The 21,512-nt window shown below is 46.3% G+C and overlaps 1 protein-coding gene across 19 annotated transcripts in view; it reads right to left on the bottom strand.

Annotated features, from left to right (window-relative positions):
• KIAA1217 (KIAA1217 ortholog) overlaps positions 1-21,512 on the bottom strand; it is a 750,245-nt gene that overhangs the window by 278,004 nt on the left and 450,729 nt on the right. For 7 of the 19 annotated variants that reach the window (XM_047742855.1, XM_047742856.1, XM_047742835.1 and 4 more), the window contains exons 1-2: positions 12,152-12,446; positions 3,193-3,476 (exon numbers count right to left, since the gene is read on the bottom strand). In XM_047742855.1, the coding sequence (XP_047598811.1) occupies positions 3,193-3,476; positions 12,152-12,221 (354 nt within the window). In that variant the 5' untranslated portion in view covers positions 12,222-12,446. Of the gene's footprint in view, positions 1-3,192; positions 3,477-12,151; positions 12,447-21,512 lie in introns of those variants that run through there. The other 12 variants (XM_047742843.1, XM_047742839.1, XM_047742836.1 and 9 more) reach the window with 8 other exon arrangements.

The following is a 21,512-nucleotide window of genomic DNA, read 5'->3' on the forward strand; positions in this document are numbered from 1 at the left end:
GAAATGTTGTCCATAGGAATTTCCTAAACCGTGAACTGCCTGAGCTTATCTCTGATGTGCACAACGCTGAGTAGGGTTCATCTGAGGAACAACAACGGAAGGAAAAAACACGCACACAAATCCATGCATCAGAATCTTTCCCCCTTTAAATGGTCAGCTTGAAATACCCAAGAATTCATCCTGAATTACCCAGTAAAGGGACAGCTGACAAGCCACGGTCAGAAGACACCTGTGGCGGAGATGTACGCGATAGGAGATCAGAGGTTGAGGCCGCTAAGCCACAGTCATTATTCCCAGTCATCTGATTCCATGAACCCCTCACGTTATATTTAGGCTTCCCATGTGAGAGTTTTAGCCAAAGCCTCATAATAGCAGTAGCAATAATTATGAGATCATGAATAACAGTAATGATAACAAATATTTTTAATGCGAAAAATATACATTTTGAAATACTAACTTCTCAATTTCTCAGCAAAATGAATATATTTCTAACTTTAAAAATATATATTCTCCCTCCTCATTCAACACACTATCAATTTCCTAACCTCCTTTACCCTCACCCCTGTCCTTATAGTCACACACCACACACACACACACACACACACACACACATACAGAACCTCACCATGTCCCTTATACCGAATGTACAGACTGTTGGGGAGGAAAAAAATTCCCTTTTCCCTTCCAAGTTTTTGGTGGGTGAATTGATATAAGGCATATTAACATGGGAAAAACAAAGTTAATTATGTATATATAGGAACCCTATAAGAATATGAGACCCAAGAACATGTAGGGTCAGTTGAGGCTTATAGGACATCCTAAGCTAAGGAATGGGGTAGGGGCTTAGGGCTTCAAAGGAGAGGAGGGTGATTCACAGAACAAGAAGAAGAGATGTTCGATAATTAGATGTTTGCCCTGCTGTACAGATAGTTCTTTTAGAGAAACAGTAGTCTCTAGTAATAGCTCCTTTTTTGAGCCAGGCACACTATCTAAATTATTTTAGGTCATAACAACTTTATCCTTGATTATTATGCTTTTCCTGGTAACCTCCCATAACTGACTCCCACCCCCAACAACTGTTTTTGTCTTTAGTTGAACATGGTACTTCAGGTGATAGCTTTGGCCATTTTGGGGAGTTACTCAGTTTTCCTGGGTCTCTCTCATATACACACAGGAAGTATACATATTATTAAACTTTAGTTTGCTTTTCTCCTGTTAATCTTTCTTACATCAATTTAATTATTAGATGAGTCAAAAACCTTGGAAACGAAGGCTTTTTTTTCTTTCTTTTCTTTCTTTCTTTCTTTCTTTCTTTCTTTCTTTCTTTCTTTCTTTCTTTCTTTCTTTCTTTCTTTCTTTTTTTTTTTTCCACACTACCTGCTCTATAGGCAATGATCAACTTACAGAACAGTGGACTCAACAAGGGTTCTGAACTCAGACTTAACCAGATTCAAATTCCAACTTTGCCTTAGAAAACTGTGTATTTGTAACTATTCTAAGTTTGAGTTTCCTCAATCTAAACCACTTTGGATAAAGTATGGTGCCTCATAAAAACATGATGCATTACTTAAATGGATACTGACCCTACCAGCAACTAAAAAATAGGGATATTTTTATATATGTCAATTATATCTTATAAAACTGTGGGACAAAACTCAAGTGAGTAAATACATACATACATACATACATACATATAATAAGTGTATTTTCTATATGCACTTGAAATGAAAACAGTCGCCACTTTCTTAATTACTGAAGAATTTATCGACTCTACATCAACCAGGATTCCTTGCCCTTCTCTCTTCTTCTGGGTCTGCCGCCTTTTGGCAACATGAACAAAAAACCAACATACAGCCCATAAAGCTCATTTTATAATTTTAGGCACTCTAATAAAGATTTCAGAGAAGAGAAGGTTGAATTTAAATGCATAAAATGAGACTGAGGATGAAGTACAGGTTCAAATTATTCAGGCCAACGCCAATTTCCATTTCCATTTCTACAGACGCCCAAAAGCTGAGTTAGTTACACATTACTCTTGTTACCAGTTAAGTGGCAAGACATTGGACTTAAAGGGACACCTGGGTGGCTCAGTTGGTTAAGCAGCTGCCTTCGGCTCAGGTCATGATCCCGGCGTCCTGGGATCGAGTCCCACATCGGGCTCCTTCTTCTATGGGGAGCCTGCTTCTCCCTCTGCCTCTGCCTGCCACTCTGTCTGCCTGTGCTCGCTCTCTCTCTCTCTGACAAATAAATAAATAAAATCTTTTAGAAAAAAAAAAAAAAAAAAGACATTGGACTTAAAACCGCGAACGCGCCCCTCTATCTGGAGTGTGGAAATCAGTAACAGCCCGCCCTCTTCCCCGACCACATCTATCGCCAAGTGGGCTCTGCTTCCTTCACCATGTCCTCCAGCCTCAAAGGTCAATCGGATAACATGCCTGTGAGGGCTACACGGGAGGCCTCCCATCTCCTGCGACCCCAAAACTGTACTGTCTGCTAAAGAAGTCACTGCACGGAGCCAAGAAACAAAAACAGAAACATCCGAAGCCACAGTTGGGTGGTAATCTGTGCAGCTGTCAAGATAACCTGAGAAAACAGGTAGCTGATGACAGCGGAAAGGCAAGAATGCAAAAGGTAAACATCTGTGATTAAAAGGGGGGGGAAAAAAAGAGCAGAAACTGAACCCTAATGTCAGCTTCCTAAGGAAAAGGCATTTACCGTAAGTCTACCCCTCTGTGCTCCGCTTGACCCTGAAAACGTATTTATGTATATATGTATGCATATGTATATATGTATGCGTATATTCATTCATTCATTCATTCACTGTGCTAAGCACTCAAGTGCTTTCTGAGTGCACAGCAATTGATCCTAGGCCTCCCTCAGGAGAGTAATACCCCTTACTGCCTATATGTTAGATGTATTTGTGGCTGAACATCAGGACACTCCTTTTGGGGGAACCACAGACTCTCTGGGTCTCTCCTCTCTGATATTCAAGAGAACTGAATTTTCAGGTCAAACCTTTTACTACATACAGGCTGCCTTCTCCTCCCAAGGCCCAAAACAGATCTGGAACAACCCAACGGTAGGCACAATCCACTCAACTGTTTTTCCCCCTCTGAACTGCTGGTCACTTTGCTTTCCCTCATGTTCATTTCAGAATGGGCTGTGCACAGCAAAATGGTGCCGTGTTCCTACCTGGTCTCTCAGCCTCTCTTGGTGGCCCATGATTGCGGTGGCATGATGGGGGTATTTCTGCTTCAGATGTTCCAGGAAAGCTTCTCTCTTCCTGTCCATCTCAGATGTTTGCATTCCCAGGATTTCTTTGGAACTTCGGGGCCCACCTAGAGTGTGTCTCCTTGGGATGTTGCGGGACGACCTGGAAACTGAAACACGACTGTTCCCATTAGAGAGGCGTTCCTTGGTTCGGCGGCATTCTGCATCTTCGAAGGACGTTACATGTAGACTGCTTTTTCCTTGTTCTGAAAGACAAAAAGAACCAAGTATAGTTCATAATTAATGATCTCAATAGATATCTCATTTACCGAATACAGCGAGGGTTTGTGGTGGCTGTTCATGTGGAAGTGTAACCTAGCAGGTGTTTCTGTTTTTGTTTTTGTTTTTTTAAGGCAAGAAGGGGGAATAAAATCAACAATCAAAGGAACTACAAAAAAAAAGAATCACACTAAAAGGAAAAGTTGCAGAAAAAAGTGGGCTATTTCTGACTCTTCCCTGAGGTTACTCAAAATAAGAACACGTGGTCAGACTAGTTTGCAGGCTACTGGGTTACCCCTTACCTTCATCCGTAATTACAGAAAAGTTAATTCCAGTGGTTCTGATTATTTCTTTATTTTTAATTACAATTTCATGCTGGTAACAGGACTTTTACATTTCTACAATCTGAGACACTTATTTCATCCCCAAGACCAAAAAAAGCTATCATAATCACTGATGGGTGAACCACCTACAAAATCCAGCCTCCCCCGCCAATTCGGATAAAGCAAACAAATGGAATATTATTAGGTTAATATTATCATCAGGTAAGAATGGAGGGAATGGAAAGGCTTAGACACATTTTATGGGAAGCGGACTTTAAAACACACAGTGAAAAGGGAAGAGATATGATACGTGTGGATGGCCTAAAACTTGACCCTTGGGCTTGACCCTGCCTCTGACCTGGGCTTTAAGGGCCAAGCTGACTTCCACCTAGAAGGGAGCAAGTGAGCCAGGCAATGACAATGCTTCCCCTGCCGGATGTGGACAGGGGATCTCTGCTCATTCTCGATGGTTGGCAAATGGGTTGTTGGGTTTGCATATTCCCGTTAACTGAAAAGAACAAGGCAATTACTTCTCAAAAACCCGCGAACAGCAAGAGAATGTTATAAACATTCAAATTATCTTTGTAAGGAAGAGTTCTTACACCCTACACAGATGCAGGCCAAACAGAGTGTCCTCGTTCACTGAATTCCCAGGAAAAAGCACTGAGTGGGGGTTCTCAGGAGTTCGGCCTTTCACGTTAGACTTAGATCCCTTCCAGCCTCACTGTCTTTGTGATAAAATGAAGATGGTGGACTAGTAATAGATACACAGTGTCTTCTAGCTCTACATCCTTTAAAATCTACTCTAACCTATTTTTTAAAGACGTTTCCATTTGTTAACTATTGATCTTAAAAAGTTAGGTGCAAATAGTCAAACTATGGAAAGAACCTAGATGTCCATCAACAGATGAATGGATAAAGAAGATGTGGTATATATACACAATGGAATACTATACAGCCATCAAAAGAAATGAAATCTTGCCATTTGCGACGATGTGGATGGAACTAGAGGGTATTATGCTGAGCAAAATAAGTCAACTGGAGAAAGACAACTATCATATGATCTCCCTGATATGAGGAAGTGGAGATGCAATGTGGGGGGTTTGGAGGGTAGGAAAAGAATAAAGGAAACAAGATGGGATTGGGAGGGAGAAAACCATAAGTGACTCTTAATCTCACAAAATAAACTGAGGGTTGCTGGGGGGAGGGGGGGCCGGGAGAGGGGGGTGGAGTTATGGACATTGGGGAGGGTATGTGCTATGGTGAGTGCTGTGAAGTGTGTAAACCTGGCGATTCACAGACCTGTACCCCTGGGGATAAAAATACATTATATGTTTATAAAAAAAAATTTAATAAATTAAACTTTATAAAAAAAAAAGTTAGGTGCAGAAAAAGAGACCTAATATTTGAAAGTTCTAGTTTGGAGTCTCAGACAGAGAAATAAGACTTTATACCAGAGACACCCAGAGTGTCCGGCTTATGCATAAACGAGCTCGTCTAAAGGCAACGCCACCAACACGTTACCCACCTCACTGTCTAGAAACGTCTCTCTACAGAACTCTAGGTACAACACCCTTTGGTTAGGCATAGAAAACATTTTAAACTCAGGCTGGCTTTCCTACTCTGCTTTTCCATCCCTAGAAGAGTGTTCTGGGAATAATTCTTCTTGTTTACTCTTCACTTCTCATTACATTGCTAATTATAGCATCTCCATCAACACCGATGAGGAAAGGGAGGAAGAAAATAGCCAAACTGGTTAATTCTCCTACTTTTCACGCGTTTAAGCAGTAAATTCAGAAGGGGAGGAAGATGGAACTATTGACTAAAAAGATATTGAGAGATTAACTGTATTATTTATTTAGGTTGCCTTCTCGTGACATGCACTCACGTGACGGCTACCTTCTTTGTGGTGTCTTCTTGAATAAAACAGAAGGAACAGGATCCGCTGAGTGAAGCTAGATGCAGAAAATGCCATATGTCAGCTTGGTAAATACGTGTGCAATCTGGTTTAGCTTTAGCTTCTGGAGTGCGTATGCGTGCACATGAGTTTTATATTAGCCCAAAACTTGTTGTACACTTGATGTAACGCTGTTGACTTTTAAACAGATTTTTACGATTACTTTTGACATCATTAACATATTTTCCAAAATTATTCAGGACAGCTAGATTAATGAGCAGGACTGGGTCTCTGGAAAGGTGACTTCCTCAAGTGGGCACACACACAGACAAGCACACGGATAAACGTTCAGGAACCTTCCACACCAACAGGGGCAGAAAGTTCCATTCCGCCTCCCTCTGTCACACAGACTCCCAAGAACTATGCTGTTTCATCCAAGACTCCTCAGGATAGGTCAAGGCAGCCAGAACAGTAGCCCCGTGGAGACTGAAAAGAGTTTTCCGCTTTCTTCCTTCAGATAAATTGGGAAAGGAACAGGAGGGGGAGGGGAGGCATTCAGGGTCCAACTTCTGTCACCATTCACCTTTGGGCAGCTCCGACTTGCCGACACTCTAAACCCCTATTTTTTTCCTAACACTTTGCTCTGCAAGGTCCTGTCGACCTTATGGTACTTTGCCATTTTTTTTTTCTCTCTCTGGTGGATTCTTCTAAAATGTCTCCAGTTGCTTAACAAGGTTTAACGAGAATTGGTGGAAAGTAGCGAACAGCATCGATGACTAATGCACCGATGGCCGGGGGCACAGTCCCCTGGCAGACATCCAGGAGCCGGTGGGGCTCACTCCTCCCCGTGTCTCACCTTCTTGCCCTCTACCTCCCTCAGCTATGGGCCCCATCTGTTTCCCATCCGACCACCAGGCACCTGCTCTGTCCTCCCAGGCACCGCCAACAACAACCCAACACCACGATCCACACAAAGCAACCCTGAACACGCGTCCCCATCACCCGAGCCTTCTCCCCAGGGAGGCTCCGCTCCTGGGCGCTGCCGACTTCCGCGCCGGAAATAGAAGTGGCAATTTCACCATTCCAGGCTTTTCGGGGTGAATGTGATCTCTCGCCTGAGGAGCCCCAACTCCTAAGCAGGGATAGAAAGGGCAAAGGACACGGAGTCCCAGGTCCACAGCTGTGGAGTCAGGGATCCGAGTCCGGGCCAGTTCTTCATTATCCACAAAGCCATCAACACAGAAATAAAGTTCTATTTCTCGCCTGGAATGTGCTTGGGTGCTAACGTTTAAGGACGGGTGTGTCCCGGGGCTCGCTATTCTGGGAATCCGTGCCAAACAAAGAACGGGGCTGGAGCATGAAGACCCGCTTTCAGTTTCCCCTTCCTGCCACTCCCAGCCTCTGCCCAGCCCAGGGCGAGTCCTTTGTAGCTGCTGGGAGCAGGGCAGAGAGCACAACGGGAGCCTGGGGCAGGGAACAGCCCCTCCAACCTTCCGTGGAGCAGAAGTAGGGGTGACGAGGGCAGAAGCTCCTGAGAGTTTCAAAGGGCAGAGATGCAGCAAGTTATCCCGCGGGCCGGAGCCCATGGGGCCCCTGAACCACAGCTTGGATGGCTTCAACCAGGTCCGCTGACTTACAGCGAGGAGTCTGGGCCCCTGCATCACTGGGACACTCCTCGCCCGCTTTCTCCCCGAGAGCCAGCAACCACATTTTCCTGGGATTTTTACTCCCGAGCGAAGACTAGGTAAGCCACGGCCTCTCTGAGAAGGAGCCCCTCACTTCTTTACAGTGGCTCCTGGTTAGCTATCTCTAAAACTGTGCCAAGTTCCTCTCTGGCCATAGAAACATCGTGAGAAACTGCTGTTTCGCCTGGTTGTCTGTCCCAACTCCGTGTGGCAGCGACAGTATCCTGTCCGTCTGTGTCTTCACACCACAGTGTCCTCCTGCTGCACACACACAGAAAGACTGCATTTTCCAGGACCCTTCATCTAGCGGGGGTCTTGGACTAATAATTCCTCCAGTCAATGCAAGTGAGGTGAGACACCTTTAGTCCCCGCCCCAGGCTTCCTGAATAATCATCCTTGCTGGTTCTCTTTCTTCTTTGGCTAGCTGAATGCCATGGCTCCAGTGGAAAATGCCAAAGCTTTGGGGAATGGGGTCCCAGAGTCAGCCTAAAGCTGGGCGCCCAGGAGATCTACCTGGCCAGGAATGTCCACTTTCCATTGTGTTCAAAAAATTAACATTGACTAAACCACACAGATTTCAGGGTTGTTACAATTAGCCTCCTGACTAATACAGATCACATATTCTGCTGGGGGCCCACGGGGTTCCTCGGTTGGCCAGTTCTCTTGTTACCATCCCGCAGCTCACCCCCATACACAAACTGGCACAGAAACTGCAGCTGAAATCAGACCATGATAATTATTCACCTAAAAATCCTGAAAAATTAAGTAAGTGACAGAGAAGTTTTCTGGTATGGGTTTTCAGACAAAAGAGGAACAGTCCCTCTGCTCCCCAGAAAAGTATTCTCATCTCAAGTGTTGGTCGGATGATTCATTCATTCATTCTCAAAAATACGTCTTGAGTGTCTGCTCCTGCACACTAAAAGGACTTAGGAAACGCAGTGAAGTTGTGATCAAGACAGAGTTAATCCCCTTGCCTCACAGCGGATCCACATTACAAACAGGGACGCAGACAATGAACAAATAATATGTAATAAATGCTCGGAAGGATGAAACAGGTAAGGGGCAGAGACCGATGGGGCAGTTTTAGAGTTCTGAGCAAAGATTTGAATATCAGGGACTCCCCGATGGGCAGTGGGCACTGCCAATGCATTCTTTTTTTTTTTTTTTTTGCAAGTTTAAGGTGTACAGTGTGCTGGTTTGATACATTTATATATTGCAAAATGATTACCCCCCCCCCAAAGCAAACACTGTCTTGAAACACTGGTGAACCAGGGGTTGGGGGAGGCAAGCAGGTGGACGGTAACACTTCCCCTGCCCAGGGGTTTCAAGAGCTTAGGTGCTGAAGGAAAAGCAGACACCTCGGGGTTGCTGACACATCCCAGGGAACGTCCCAGAATAGCTCTGAGGAGCCCATGGCCTTCAAAGGGAGCGTCAGATTTTTAGACGGCAATTCGGCCAATAACTACCGAGTGTCTGCTCAGTGCGGTGCACCTCGAGGTACGGACTCACACTGCCAGCCTAAGCAGGCTGCTTATCCAGCCACGGTAGCATCGCTGATGAGAGCTATTCCTGAGGTCACCGTATGCCCCGGTTTGCCTGAACAGTTGTGCGTTACAACTGCCATCCCAGCAAAATTATTTATAGGGTGCAGTTTCACTTTCAAAAGTGTCTGGGTCTAGATAGTAAGTTACACGATCACCCAGGGGATCCTTACCTACAGGAGACTGACGGGTAAACCCCAAGCCCTGGGATGGGATCATTAGCCTTTAGTTCAAGAAATATTTACTGAGTGCTTTCTACATGGCTGGTGTGTTGGGTAGAGGGAATGTTAAGGATGGAGAAGACCTGGTTGGCCCTGGTATTCCGTGCTGTAATCCAGTAAAACAGATACAGAAACAAATACCATCAGGTGTGGCTAGGAGTGGCTAGGAGCGGGCATGGGGTATTAGAGGTGATGTGAGCAGAGGCCTGGCCTCCCTGTACGGTCCTTGTGCTTACCGTACACCTGGAACAAAAGCCGTCCTCTTTTACAGAACTCAGTGGGACCCGGCACATCTAACCTGAATACTTCTCACCCTTACAATCTCTCCAGCCACCCCCCCTCCAACCTCCCTGACCTCTAAATGCTCAAGTGCCCCAGAGCGCACTGGGACCTGTACACACAGACCCAATCCCAGCAGATCCTCCACAGGCCCCAGACCTTTCTCCTCAATTCCGGTGGAGAATATCCATGCAGCTATCAGCATTCCGGACATCTAGATGTGAGATAAACATCTCCATCCTCACCTATCCAAAGGACTTCCTGGTCTCCTCCATTTCCAAGCCAGAAATACCCTTTCTTCTCCTCTGCTGCACTCAAATGCTTTCTTTCCTTTGTAAGTAAATGGCAACTCCATCCCTCCAGCCAGGCGGACAGACATTTCTGAAATCATCTTGGACTCCTCCTTTTCTCTTGTATCTTACATCCAATCCCTCTGCAAATTCTTTTGACTTTACTTTCAATATACATCTAGAACCTGTCTTCTTATCACCACCTGTCTTACTACCCGCTGGTCCAAGCTTCTGTATGGCTTACTATAGATGGTCTCTCTGCCCCCCCCCGCCCCCACTTGGGTTATTGTCAGTGCAGCACCCAATATCCCTTATATATGACAAGTCAGACCTGCCAGCAGCTCCCTACCTCTTTTGAAAAAAAAAAAAAGCTCAAATCTGGCATCATCTCATAGCCCTGTGTGATCTGGCCTGGGATTACCTCCTAACCTCTTTCCTCCCATCCTTCTCCCATGTCCCTGCTGTTCTTCCAACAAGTTCTTGCCTATTCCCTCGCTAGCCTCTTTCAGATGTTTATTCAAACACACCCCAGTGAGGCTCTCCCTGACAACCCTCCCTCCATACTCCCTGTTCCCTTTTCCTGCCTATGGCTCCCTATTGTCTGATTTCCATTTAATAGAGTTGCTGGATAAAATATGAAATACCCAGTTAAAATTGAATTTCAGGTACACAAGGAATACTTTTAGCATAAGTATATTCCAAATATTGCATGGGATATACTTATACAAAAAAAAAAATTCATTGTTTATCTGAAATTCAAATTTAACTGGGCATCCTGTGTTTTTATTTGCTAAATCTGGCAACGCTGCCATCTAACATGCTATATATTTCATTTATCTGTTCATTGTCTCCTCTCTCTCCTAACCCCTTTCCTCCAAACTTGGTTCTTAGAACATAAGTTCAATGAAAGCAAGTATTTTCCAACTACTTTGTTCACGGCTGGGTCCCCAGCAGCTAAAACAGTAACTACTACGTAACAGATGCTCAATATTCATTGAATGAATGAGTAAGTAAATAAAGTGATCACATTCCCTCAGCCCAACCATCTCCAGCCTCTGAAGCATCTTTGAATTGCCGTGGTTGTTTGAAAGTTATTTCTTAAATTGGTCCCATTCTAATTGCCCCTCTAGATTCTGTGTCATTCATTTTAACAGAGGCAGGAAGACTCAGTCTCTGCGGTAGGATCCTGTCCTATCAGTTAAGGGAGGGAAGGGAGCCTTATCTCCCACCGGACCCCACCGACCAGGCGCCCTCCAGGAAGAGTGCTCTGTTTCAGAAGCACAAACACAGATACCTAGACTGACGACTATAAAATGGGGGATTCTCCCGGGTTTACTAAGCTTAAAGTTTCCTGAGTTTCACCCTCAGGAGTAAGGGGGGATGGGAGCGTGAGAGGGTTGGGGGGCGTTTCTATGTCTTGTAATTCCATTTTCTTCAGTCTAGCTTAGTTTTACATTTTCAGTGCGGATGAGTCATTTGTTACTTCCCTTTTGCCTTTTTAAAACACACACACCTTTTCCCCTGTGCATAATCCCTACTCCCACGCAGAGCACGGCAGCCCCGCAAAAGCTTCTCTTAGTTCCTAACTGGCCCCTGGATGAACCTGGGGTAGGGTGGGCGGGGATGGTTTCGGGCTTGTGCGGGTTTCTGAACAAGCTGCCTATATGATACCATATGATAGGCTCTGGCATCATAGACGTCACTGACTGGAGGGCAGAGAAGTCCCTTCTCCACCCAACCCCACTGTGAAATTTCTTCGGAACAACATAAGCTTCTGGAAACTCCCTACGGAAAAGACAAGTCTATCACAAACAATTAAAGGAAAACTGCCTGGAGAAAATCTACCCAAATTGTCTAACAACTCCCAACTTTTGAATTAAAGCATGCAAAGATTCCGCACAGCCCCATCTATCATCCGGATGGACCCGTGCTCCCCTGCTGTTCCGATCTGCAAAATAAAACATCCCTAAACTCTGTAATTTAACTCTCAAATTCTTCAAAACGTGCAACCCAGCATGCCATTGCCTCATGGGATTCCCCCAATCAATGAATGGAAACGCTGCCTTCCCATACGAGATAGCTGCCCAGAAACAGCTCCTTTCTCCCACGGCTGGGAGCAGCGAGTATGAAAAAGCTGCTTTTAGCGATATATTTTGTCACCGCCTAGAGATACAAGACATACTGACTGCTCCCTGTGCTACCAACGCGGCATCCCCACGCCACTTCTCTGGCTGTTTAAGGAAAGCCTGCCAGAGCCGAAGTCGGACCCAAGGAATCACAGCTCTCCACGCACTTTCCAAGACGCACGCCAGCCGGAGAAACGCGCGTTCCCCCCGCCAAGCGCCGCGTCTCGGGTTCTAAAACGCAGCCCGCGGCGAGGAGCGCGCGGAACCGTAACTCCATCTTTGAATGAGTCTGTTACTTACCCTGCTTCTGTCCGCCGTCTGCTGAGTGAGGAAGGCTCGGCTCGCATTTCTGGCTTTCATTTTCTTCCATTGTCCCTCCGCCCGCGGCACAAGCTGCTCGCCGCTCTTTAAACTTCAGAGCGCAGTTCTGCAAGCTCCCAGAAAGCGCCTGGAAGGGGGCCCGGGGCGGGGGGCGGGGAGGGGACCGTGCGAAACCCCACCCCGAACTGTTCTCCACTCCGGTGCAAAGTCTCTCCCGCCCGAGAAAACTGCATTCCAGCGTCGGGCCGCCCCCGTCCCTCCGTGCCTGCGTCCCCGCGTCCGCCCGCCCGCTCGCCGGACGGTCCCGGAGGAAGGAGGGGGGAGGCTGCGCTCTCCGAGCCGCCCGCTGCCCCTGCCCCTGCCCCGGGCCCGCCCTGCGCCGCGCACGCCGGAGGCCCCAACAGGTGATGGGCTTCCCGACCCGGGACCCAGACCGCCTGTTTGCACCGCTGCAGACCGCCCAGATTCCGCAGCCCCGGGAAGGAAAGCATTTCACACAGGCTCGGCGGCAGGCGCTGAACGCCCGGTCTCCGGTTGCTTTAATCTCAGACACAGAATGAGCCTCCCAAGGAGGCTGATTTACGTGTTACTAAACAGCCAACTGCTGAACATCCCAAATTTCCGTGAAATCCCTTTAAAAAAAAAAAAGAAAAAGAAAAAGAAAACAAAGCGTGTATGCTGAATGTTGTTAAGTAAACACTTTCCGGCACTAACTTTCGAACCTGATTAACACATACAGAGAGGTGGTTTGCTTTTCGCACAATTTCAGTCGCTTCAGCTGAACTTTAAGGAGTTTGTGCTCATTTGCCTAGGCTCCGACTGCGGCCCTCTCCCCCAACACACACACACACACACACACACACACACACACACACACACACCTTGGTCACAACTCTGAAAAGTGAAAAGTAAACTAGTAAAATCAACCTTCTGGGGTTCTCAAGTTAATTACTTTAAAATATCCGAAAGGCAATAAAATTGCTTTTCTTTGGATAGGCAGAGTGGCATCCAATATACCCAGTCTCCTTTTAAACTATCTACAAATATTTATTTTGTTCTCTACCCAGTCCTTGAAAACCTGGCAAATTTCCCAGAAAGTGAAAATAGGAGGCACAATGTACACACACACACACACACACACACACACACACACACGATGGGAAAATACTTTAAGCAACATTAGATCTGCCACTCCAGCCATCTAACAGTCACACAATCACTAGCAGGACTGTGATATTTTCATCTGCAGTGGCCCCATCACTCGAAGGGAAAAAAAGAACAATGGTTAGCCTGCTGACCATACCTTGACCCAGTTTAATATGCCACTCGGACAAGGTTTTAGATTAATTTAGCTCAAGAAGCCACCAGAACAATGGCTGGCCTATCCTCCAGATTCTGACCTTGAGTCACCTGTGTGTTTTGGCAGTGTGGGGGACATAATTTGGCCATTTAGGGCAAAAAGATGTGGAAGCCCTTTAAGGACAAAGGATACAGGCCAAAAGGAAAATGGCCATGTCAGAGAGGGAGCCAAACTCACGTCAGGAAGGGAAGAAGAAATCTCGAAACTCCTCAGGATTTTTCTTGAAATCCAAGAGGTGGTGAATCTTCTAGAAAGTTAAAGCTACGCCTGCCAGCGTGAATACAGCAGTTGAGTTGACAGAGCTCAAGGTCTCTGCGACTTTGTAACAGAATTACCGGGTAATCTTGCTTTAAGGAGGAACTAATCTTACACAGTTTCTGTACTGCTTCCCTGCAGGCAAACACCAGATGAATCTTGTTTCAACCTTACTATTTTCTCAGATACAAAATGTTCAGGAAGGAGGGATCCGTGTTCAGGCCCCCAGGCCCAGATTATCCTGATCCTTGTGTAGCTGTTGTGTATTTGCCTTCAAATTATTAATGCCAGAAATGACTGGGGTGGAGGCAAGGGGGTGGGGGAGAGAGGGAGAGACACATTGCAGCCAGAGCGCAGGTCTACACCAGACGTCCATGGGCTCAGATGCAAACCCAACTTGCTTTGGTGCGAGGAGAGCCTATTCCTAACAGCTCCCACCTGCCACTTGACACAGTATCTTGGGGAAACCCCCAGGATGAAGGAGACAACAGCGTGCTTGCAATGGCAGTCCACGACAACCAATGGCACCCAGCCGCTGGGAAGCCTTTCAATCCAGGCAGGAAAAAAAAAAAAAAAATCCATTTTATTACGTAGATTTCGCTTTCCTGGGCTGTTTGGAAAATGTGAGGGCAGGGCCCTGTTGATCCCTCAATGGGTAAAAGAGGGGCAGCTCTCCCACCAGTTCTAAACTCTGGTTAGTTTCCAGGAGGCCAAGGCAAGCCCCTCTGCCCACCATGTGTTGGAGCTGCTGGGACCCTCCCCTCCCCCACAGGCAAGGCCTCCGGCAGGCGGTATATATACTCCTCCAAGCAAAACTCTTTGTGGAATGCACAAAAGAAAAAGGCATTACCAGGAAAGATAATTAACATACATCATTAAGGACCACAACCATCTAGACACATATTTACAGTAAATCACGTTCTTTTGAATAGTTAAACTTTCTGACCATTCTACGAGGGAAAGCTTCTACCAGGCTAGTTACTGGGCCCTTTGTTCCTTCTCCTTGAGAGCAAGAACTGAAAACAATTCGAGAAAGTACTGTATGGATGCCTTAGCACTGACTTATTCTACACATCTCTCTCCAGAGCACACAGACTTTACTAGGACCTGATTGTCGGGTTCTCTGAGAGGGGTGTCTAGAAAACACTGTTTTCTACAATCCCCATAAGCTCAGTAACTCAGATCTTCATGAAAAATACTATGATTGTCATTGCTGTTACTGTGGAAATGTTCTTTCTGGAAGAAACCCTCTTTGAACTAGAAGCACACCACGCTTTTAGGTTTAATTTAATTTCTAGGTTTAAAAATTGCTATTACAAACCAATCTGCCTACTGCCGTACTTTGAAATTTGCTGTGAAAGGCAGAAGGAAAGCGGGAGGAACTTGAAATGTGATTTTCCTGCAGTCATACGGAGAGCTACAATAATGATACCAGGGGGCTAAATTTTCAACTCCATTTCTGTTAACCAGCAAAGGTACAAGACTATTTCTTGGTTAATAGCTCCATATGTTGGCAATTCATGCTTCAAAATGAGCCAACACACAAAAAAACTGTCATTTCAAAGGAAAGACAAATGATGGAGGTAAGGGGGCAAATGGTGATTTTGCAGGCGGAGCTAACCTGCTACAGAACTGGGCTGCTACTGGTTTTGCTAGCGCAACTTAAACAGGCACTCCTCCCAAGGATCAGAAACTATTGCATGTGACTTCTTAGCAGTCCTATTTAATTACAGGGCTTCGAAAAGCATGTCAACGTCCTTGATGCAAGTTCTTCAACAGAGGAATTGCTAGAAGCCAGTGTTGGTGGGTTTCAAATTCTTTTTTATTTTTATTTTATTTTATTATTATTTTTTAATTTTATTTATCTATTTGGCAGACAGACATCACAAGTAGGCAAAGAGGCAGGCAGGGAGAGAGGAGGAAGCAGGCTCCCTGCTGAGCAGAGAGCCCAATGCGGGGCTTGATTCCAAGGCCCTGGGATCATGACCTGAGCAGAAGACAGAGGCTTTAATCCACTGAGACACCCAGGCGCCCCATCAAATTCTTTTTTATTTTAAACCCTATTAAGAACAAGAGAGCCTACCCTGATCGGACATCAGGACACGAAAGAAGTAATTCATGCTTGAGGAAACCATAACATAAACTTTTCAAAGACTGGTAACTTAACGTAAAAAGATGCAAAATCAGGTGAAAAACAAACCAAAAATGTTTCAGCCAGAGCCCCCGTGCCTTGATGTGTTCTTACACCATGGCCTTTCCTACGGGAACACTGTTGTGTGTCACCCTGGAGTTCAGAAGTAAGACTTCTGACAATTGGGAAAACATTTGCTTAAAAGGATGATCTGGTGGTGAATGAAATGTAGGCTGTCCCATCCTACTCTTGCCAGCAGCGTGTCAGCTGGCTAGGGTGACCTTATATTTAAATATAAACCAGAGCACTTGTGGCAGGGAAAGGGGACACTATTCATGATCGCAACAGGACAAGATGCAGAAACCACGACTGTCCCCGGCAAAGCCGCACATATGGTCACCTATGTGTGGTCCAAGATAAGCCCCATGTGCTCCTCAGGTTTCCAAACGCAAAATGAGCATGAATAATGCTGTTCGAGGATCCCTACAGGGTCCTCGCAAGAGACATGTAAGAGTTAATTAAAGGTGTGGACCCCAGGGTTGTCTGGTTGGCTCAGTGGGTTAAAGCCTCTGCCTTCGGCTCAGGTCATGATCCCAGGACCCTGGGATCGAGCCCCACATCGGGCTCTCTGCTCAGCCAGGAGCCTGCTTCCTCCTCTCTCTCTGCTTCCCTCTCTGCCTATTTGTGATCTCTGTCAAATAAATAAATAAAATCTAAAAAAAAATAATAATATAAATAAATAAATAAATAAAGGTGTGGCCCCTGTCTGAGCGGTTTCACAAGCCCCACCCCAAATTTCACATCAGAGAATACAAATTCCACCACACGATATGCTGTACGGCTCATCCATCCAAAAGGAGTTTTCCTTTCTGTGTTTAGGGCGAAGATCTCACAGATGTTACCATAGAACCATTTATATCTCCAGCATTCTCTCCAGAGGGTAACCAATCTTCCTGATCTTAACGGGCGTCCTTAAAAATCCCAGCTGCTCTGAGGAGACCTGGCCAAACAAGGAAGCCTTCGCCACTGCTCCGGCCTATTTCCATGTCCTGGAACTTTCTTCTTCTACCCCATAAAATTCTTCAGGCGATTATAACTAGGAACTACTCTTAGATCCAATGTGTTAATGCTTTAAGCGTATTTGCTTGCTCTTCAAGAGAATCCATTGATGTTCATTTTTATCAGGGTTTCTTTTATCTCTTTTTAAGTCGGAAGACGCTGGAAAGCAAAGACCACGTCTGACAAACAGGGTAGCCGAACCACCACATGGGCAGCCCGTCCCGGAGAAAGCTCCAGGTGAGCACGGCAGACCGAGTCTGGATCCCAGGTGGCAACTTTTAAGGGAAAACTGCAACTTGTACAGGCTCACCCCTTTCATCCCGGAGCTGGCTGAACCATGACATATTCTATAGAGTTTCTGAAGGCCCAGGGTGGAACACACGAGAATGCAAACACTCCCTAAGATGCCAGCACCCTGCTTGTTCCTCGCTTTACCCAGTGGGGCTCGAGGGAACACTTTCATGACAGAGTGTGGGGTGATGTCTCACCGGGAAGGCACTTCCCTGGCCTACTTCTGCCCCTGGGCTTCCCCACATGCCCTGCAAAGCTGTAGTGAACTGTTGGGGGAGCAGGGACTACGGGGAGCCAATCACGGAGTCAGAAACTGGGATCAAGTGTTAGCGTCTATTGCCCTCTCCCATTCTGCAGATGAGCAGACTGAGTCCCGGGGAGTTAATGGCAGTCGGCCTCCCTAGTTAGCCATGACTCTGTTGAATTTCTTTCATCCTTAGGATCTTCTGTACTCTTTTCTCACAACTACCCTGGGGGACCCCTCAATTATTCTCAAATCCTTTTGCTCTATTGAAATAGACAGTAGAGTCAGTGTTGGTCCAGGGGAGAGTAGACCGCTCTTCTAAAATCCCTCTCCCGTCAACCATAGAATTAGGTCTGGTATTGTTTGGGAGTCATTGCTATACAGGCCATGAGGCATTAGGCATTGGTACCTTCTCTGCTCATTGAGAGGTGGTGTGTGCTGTGTGCGCTCTGTGTGCTGGGGCTAGGATGCCAGGGACATCCCAGGTGGGACATGGCTTTCCCCAGGAGGTGCGGCTGGGACCAGCCAGCAGAGAGAATGAACAGGAGCCTGTACTTGGTCTGATAGGGGAAACAGCCTGAGCGGTGAGTGGGGGTACAGGAATGGTCCTGTAGGCTGGTGGGTTGGGGTACAGCACAGATGTGGGGTGTGGGGGCTCTGACTTTGGTACAGCAGAAAGAGAGGTCACGGGATCATTCTTCCTGCTGCCTCTGAGCCTTTGCTCTCCTTGTCTCCCCTCCCGCCCCCCCAAAACTCAGAGCTCCTCACTTTCCCTACCAGGCAGGGAAGAAACATGTGACACTGCACTGATCGTGTCTGTATGCTTTTCTGCCAAATAAACATTGACCTAGACTTTGTTTCAATAACACACCTAGTGTGTTTGTTTGTTTGTTGCTTTTTCATGTTTTCTTCCATTTTTAGTTTTAGCGAGTAATGGCCACAAAGACTATTGGTGAGAGCCGCAGACAACAAAGAACAGAAGGTCAGTGCAAACTCACTGTTCTTCTAGCTCACCCCCAGGAGGCTGACACGTTGCTTGGGGGGTGGGGGGGACACTCCAGGGGCAGGTGCTCTGGGCTCGAGGGATGCTCAGGCAGGGGCGGGGGGGGGGGGCGCCCACTCCCCAGCTTTCCCACCAAACCCGGCTCAGCCTCAGGTTTTTATGGCCAATTCTTGAAAACCAATCATGTACTTCACAACTTAAGTATTTTTACAGTGATTTATTTTTTCCCACCCCAGGCCACAGAATTTAAGGAAGGGGATAACTGGTATTCCTTGCAGATGAAATAAAACAGTTCTAATAATGAAGGACCTAATTTCAGGAGCCAGGTGGGAGGAGGAAGAAGAGGGGGCGGGGGGAGGGGAAGCATCTACCAAGTTTCTGTGGCTCTGCTTCTCCCTCCCACCTCTCGCAGATCGATTCTGTGCCCTTCCCCCCACCAAAGTGCTACTAGAGCTTAACATTTTCTTTCCCAGATTATACTGTTTTGCTTTTGAAATACATTCTTCCTTAAACTTTACAACTGCTCAACTGGGCAAGGTTTTAGTGGGATAAAATATTTAATTAGAGGTTGGGCCAAGTTTTCCACAACACTCTATGAGGAGTCTAGCTTATGTGAAGCGATCGAATTCATAAAAGCAAAAGAATAAAATGGTAAGTCGTTTCTACCTGCTCCTTCACGCCAACACATACCTCCTTCCTTCCACACACACCCCCTACCCATGTACGTCAGAACCCAAATCCCCGGGGCACCTGGATAGCTCAGTTGGTTGAACTGACTCTTGATTTCAGCTCGGGTTATGAATTTGGGGTCGTGGGTTCAAGCCCTGCATCAGGCTCCACACTCATGGGGGATGCTTGAGATTCTCTCTCTCCATCTGCTTCCCCTTCTAAAATAAATGAATCTTAAAACAACAACAACAACAACAAAAAACCCAAGACCCTGATAAGTGGCAAGCTGCTATAGTAAAGTAGACCAGCGAGGAACTGATAATATCTCCAATGTGCCCTGCTCACAAGCCCGTTCTGAGGAAGGCAGTGGGGAGCTTCTCTGTGCACCCCAAGTCAGTAGGGACCAGCTTGGAGTGCTCCCTGTGGGAGAGCTCCGGGTGATCGGGGCTGGAGAGGGGCTCAGAGACCCATCAGCTCTTCCCTCTTCTTACAAAATTTGAATGGGGTGTAGAGAGAAAGTGACCAACAGGCCAGGTTTGCCCAGAACTTTGGGTGGTCCCAGGATGCAGAAATTTCCTTTTTTTTTTAAAAAAAGATTTTATTTATTTTGGCGGGGGGCGGGTGGCGGGTGGTGGGTTAGCATGAGCAGAGGCAGGGGAGGGAAGGGGCCGAGGGAGAGGGAGAAGCAGACTTCTTGCTGAGCAGGGATCCTGACCTGGGGCTCGATCCCAAGATCCTGGGATCATGACCTGAGTCAAAGGCAGGCACTTAATGGACTGAGCCACCAGGCACCCCGGGATGCAGAAATGTCTATGCTAAAACCAGGAAAATCCTGAGAAATCTAGGTGCAGGTGGTCACCCTGGTATGGCGGCCAAAGCGGAGCCCCACAAACAGACTAACAGGCAAAGCCATGAGGCAGCAAGAGAAAGGGATGGGTGAAGGGAAGGCGAGAAAGGGGGGAGTGGGAAGCAGGGGGAGAGAGAGGGTGCGAGCCAGGGAGCAGCAGCAGCAGTAGAGAAAGAAGCTGGCAGGGATGGAGCAGCGGGATGAGGGACAAGGACAGATTTCTGTTTGTCTTACAGAATGAACACAGCTCTATCCTCCATGTTGAAAGACCATGTCCAGCTGGTCAAGAGGTCTGGGAAAGCCATTTCCTAATCTTCCTGCTTCCTCAGACACAGAATAACCCAACCTATGGGTACGTCTCTTCCTCCTCATTTGAGGGGGTCATGGCCTGGGGCAAGGAGGACACTCAGGTGGGGAGTTTACAGAATCCCTTCTGAGAAAATTCATAAATACGGTTTGGTTCATCTTCAAAACACAATGCTCTCCGTCCTACCCTTTTCAAGATTTACACTAAATAGTTCACAACTGCCTTTGGGTGCAGGTTTTTGCAGCAAAACGATTTATTTCAGGGAGTTCCAAAAATTCTAGAGGTAAATTAACGTAGACTAGATTCCGGAAAAGAAAAAAACCCAAGGAAAAGAAAACTGAAAATTACCTTGTTCAGATCATTGTTTCACAAACATCAGCAACTTGTTTTCTGTTATCAAGTTGTTACATTTTATGCTAGTATTGACTTAATATTGACTCCTTAAAAAAATTAAGCTTTTACTCCTTAATAATATTGTTGAAATGATGGGTTTGATAAAACAACCATATAGTTTCAGGCTTTTCTTACAATACATGAAGTACGTATCTTTTTAAAAAAGTAAAATATTTTATTCTTGTCATTGCTTTATTTTTTTTAAGGTTTTATTTATTTATTTGACAGAGAGAGACACAGTGAGAGCGGGAACACAAGCAGGGGGAGTGGGAGAGGGAGAAGGAGGCTTCCCGCTGAGTAGGGAGTCGACGCGGGGCTGGATTGGGATCATGACCTGAGCCCAAGGCATACGCCTAACGACTGAGCCACCCAGGAGTCCTTGTCACTGCTTTATAAGACCCTGTAGCATGGAGGGTATTGGTTTAGTGTTGGTAACCAATCCATCCGTCCCGTAATTCACTCATCCCTTTCTTTAAAAAAAGAAAAAAAAAGGTACTGATCACAGGGGAGCCTGGCTGGCTCAGTTCGGGGAGCGTGTGACTCTTGATCTCATGGTGGTGAGTTCGAGTCCTAGGTTGAGTGCAGACACACTTAAAAACAAAATCTTTAAAAAAAAAAAAAAGTAATTGAGCACTTCTCTGCCAGGGGGCGATGCTAAGGATGCTGGCATTAAAAAGACAAGCCCCAGCCATGTGAACGTTCATCACACCACAGCAGTATTTACTGGCTTATGCATGAGCCCCTCCCATGAGTTTAAGAAGTCACAAAGGATAAGACTAGC

The sequence above is a fragment of the Lutra lutra genome, chromosome 8, assembly GCF_902655055.1.
Source record: "Lutra lutra chromosome 8, mLutLut1.2, whole genome shotgun sequence".
NCBI classification, from domain to species: Eukaryota; Metazoa; Chordata; class Mammalia; order Carnivora; family Mustelidae; genus Lutra; species Lutra lutra.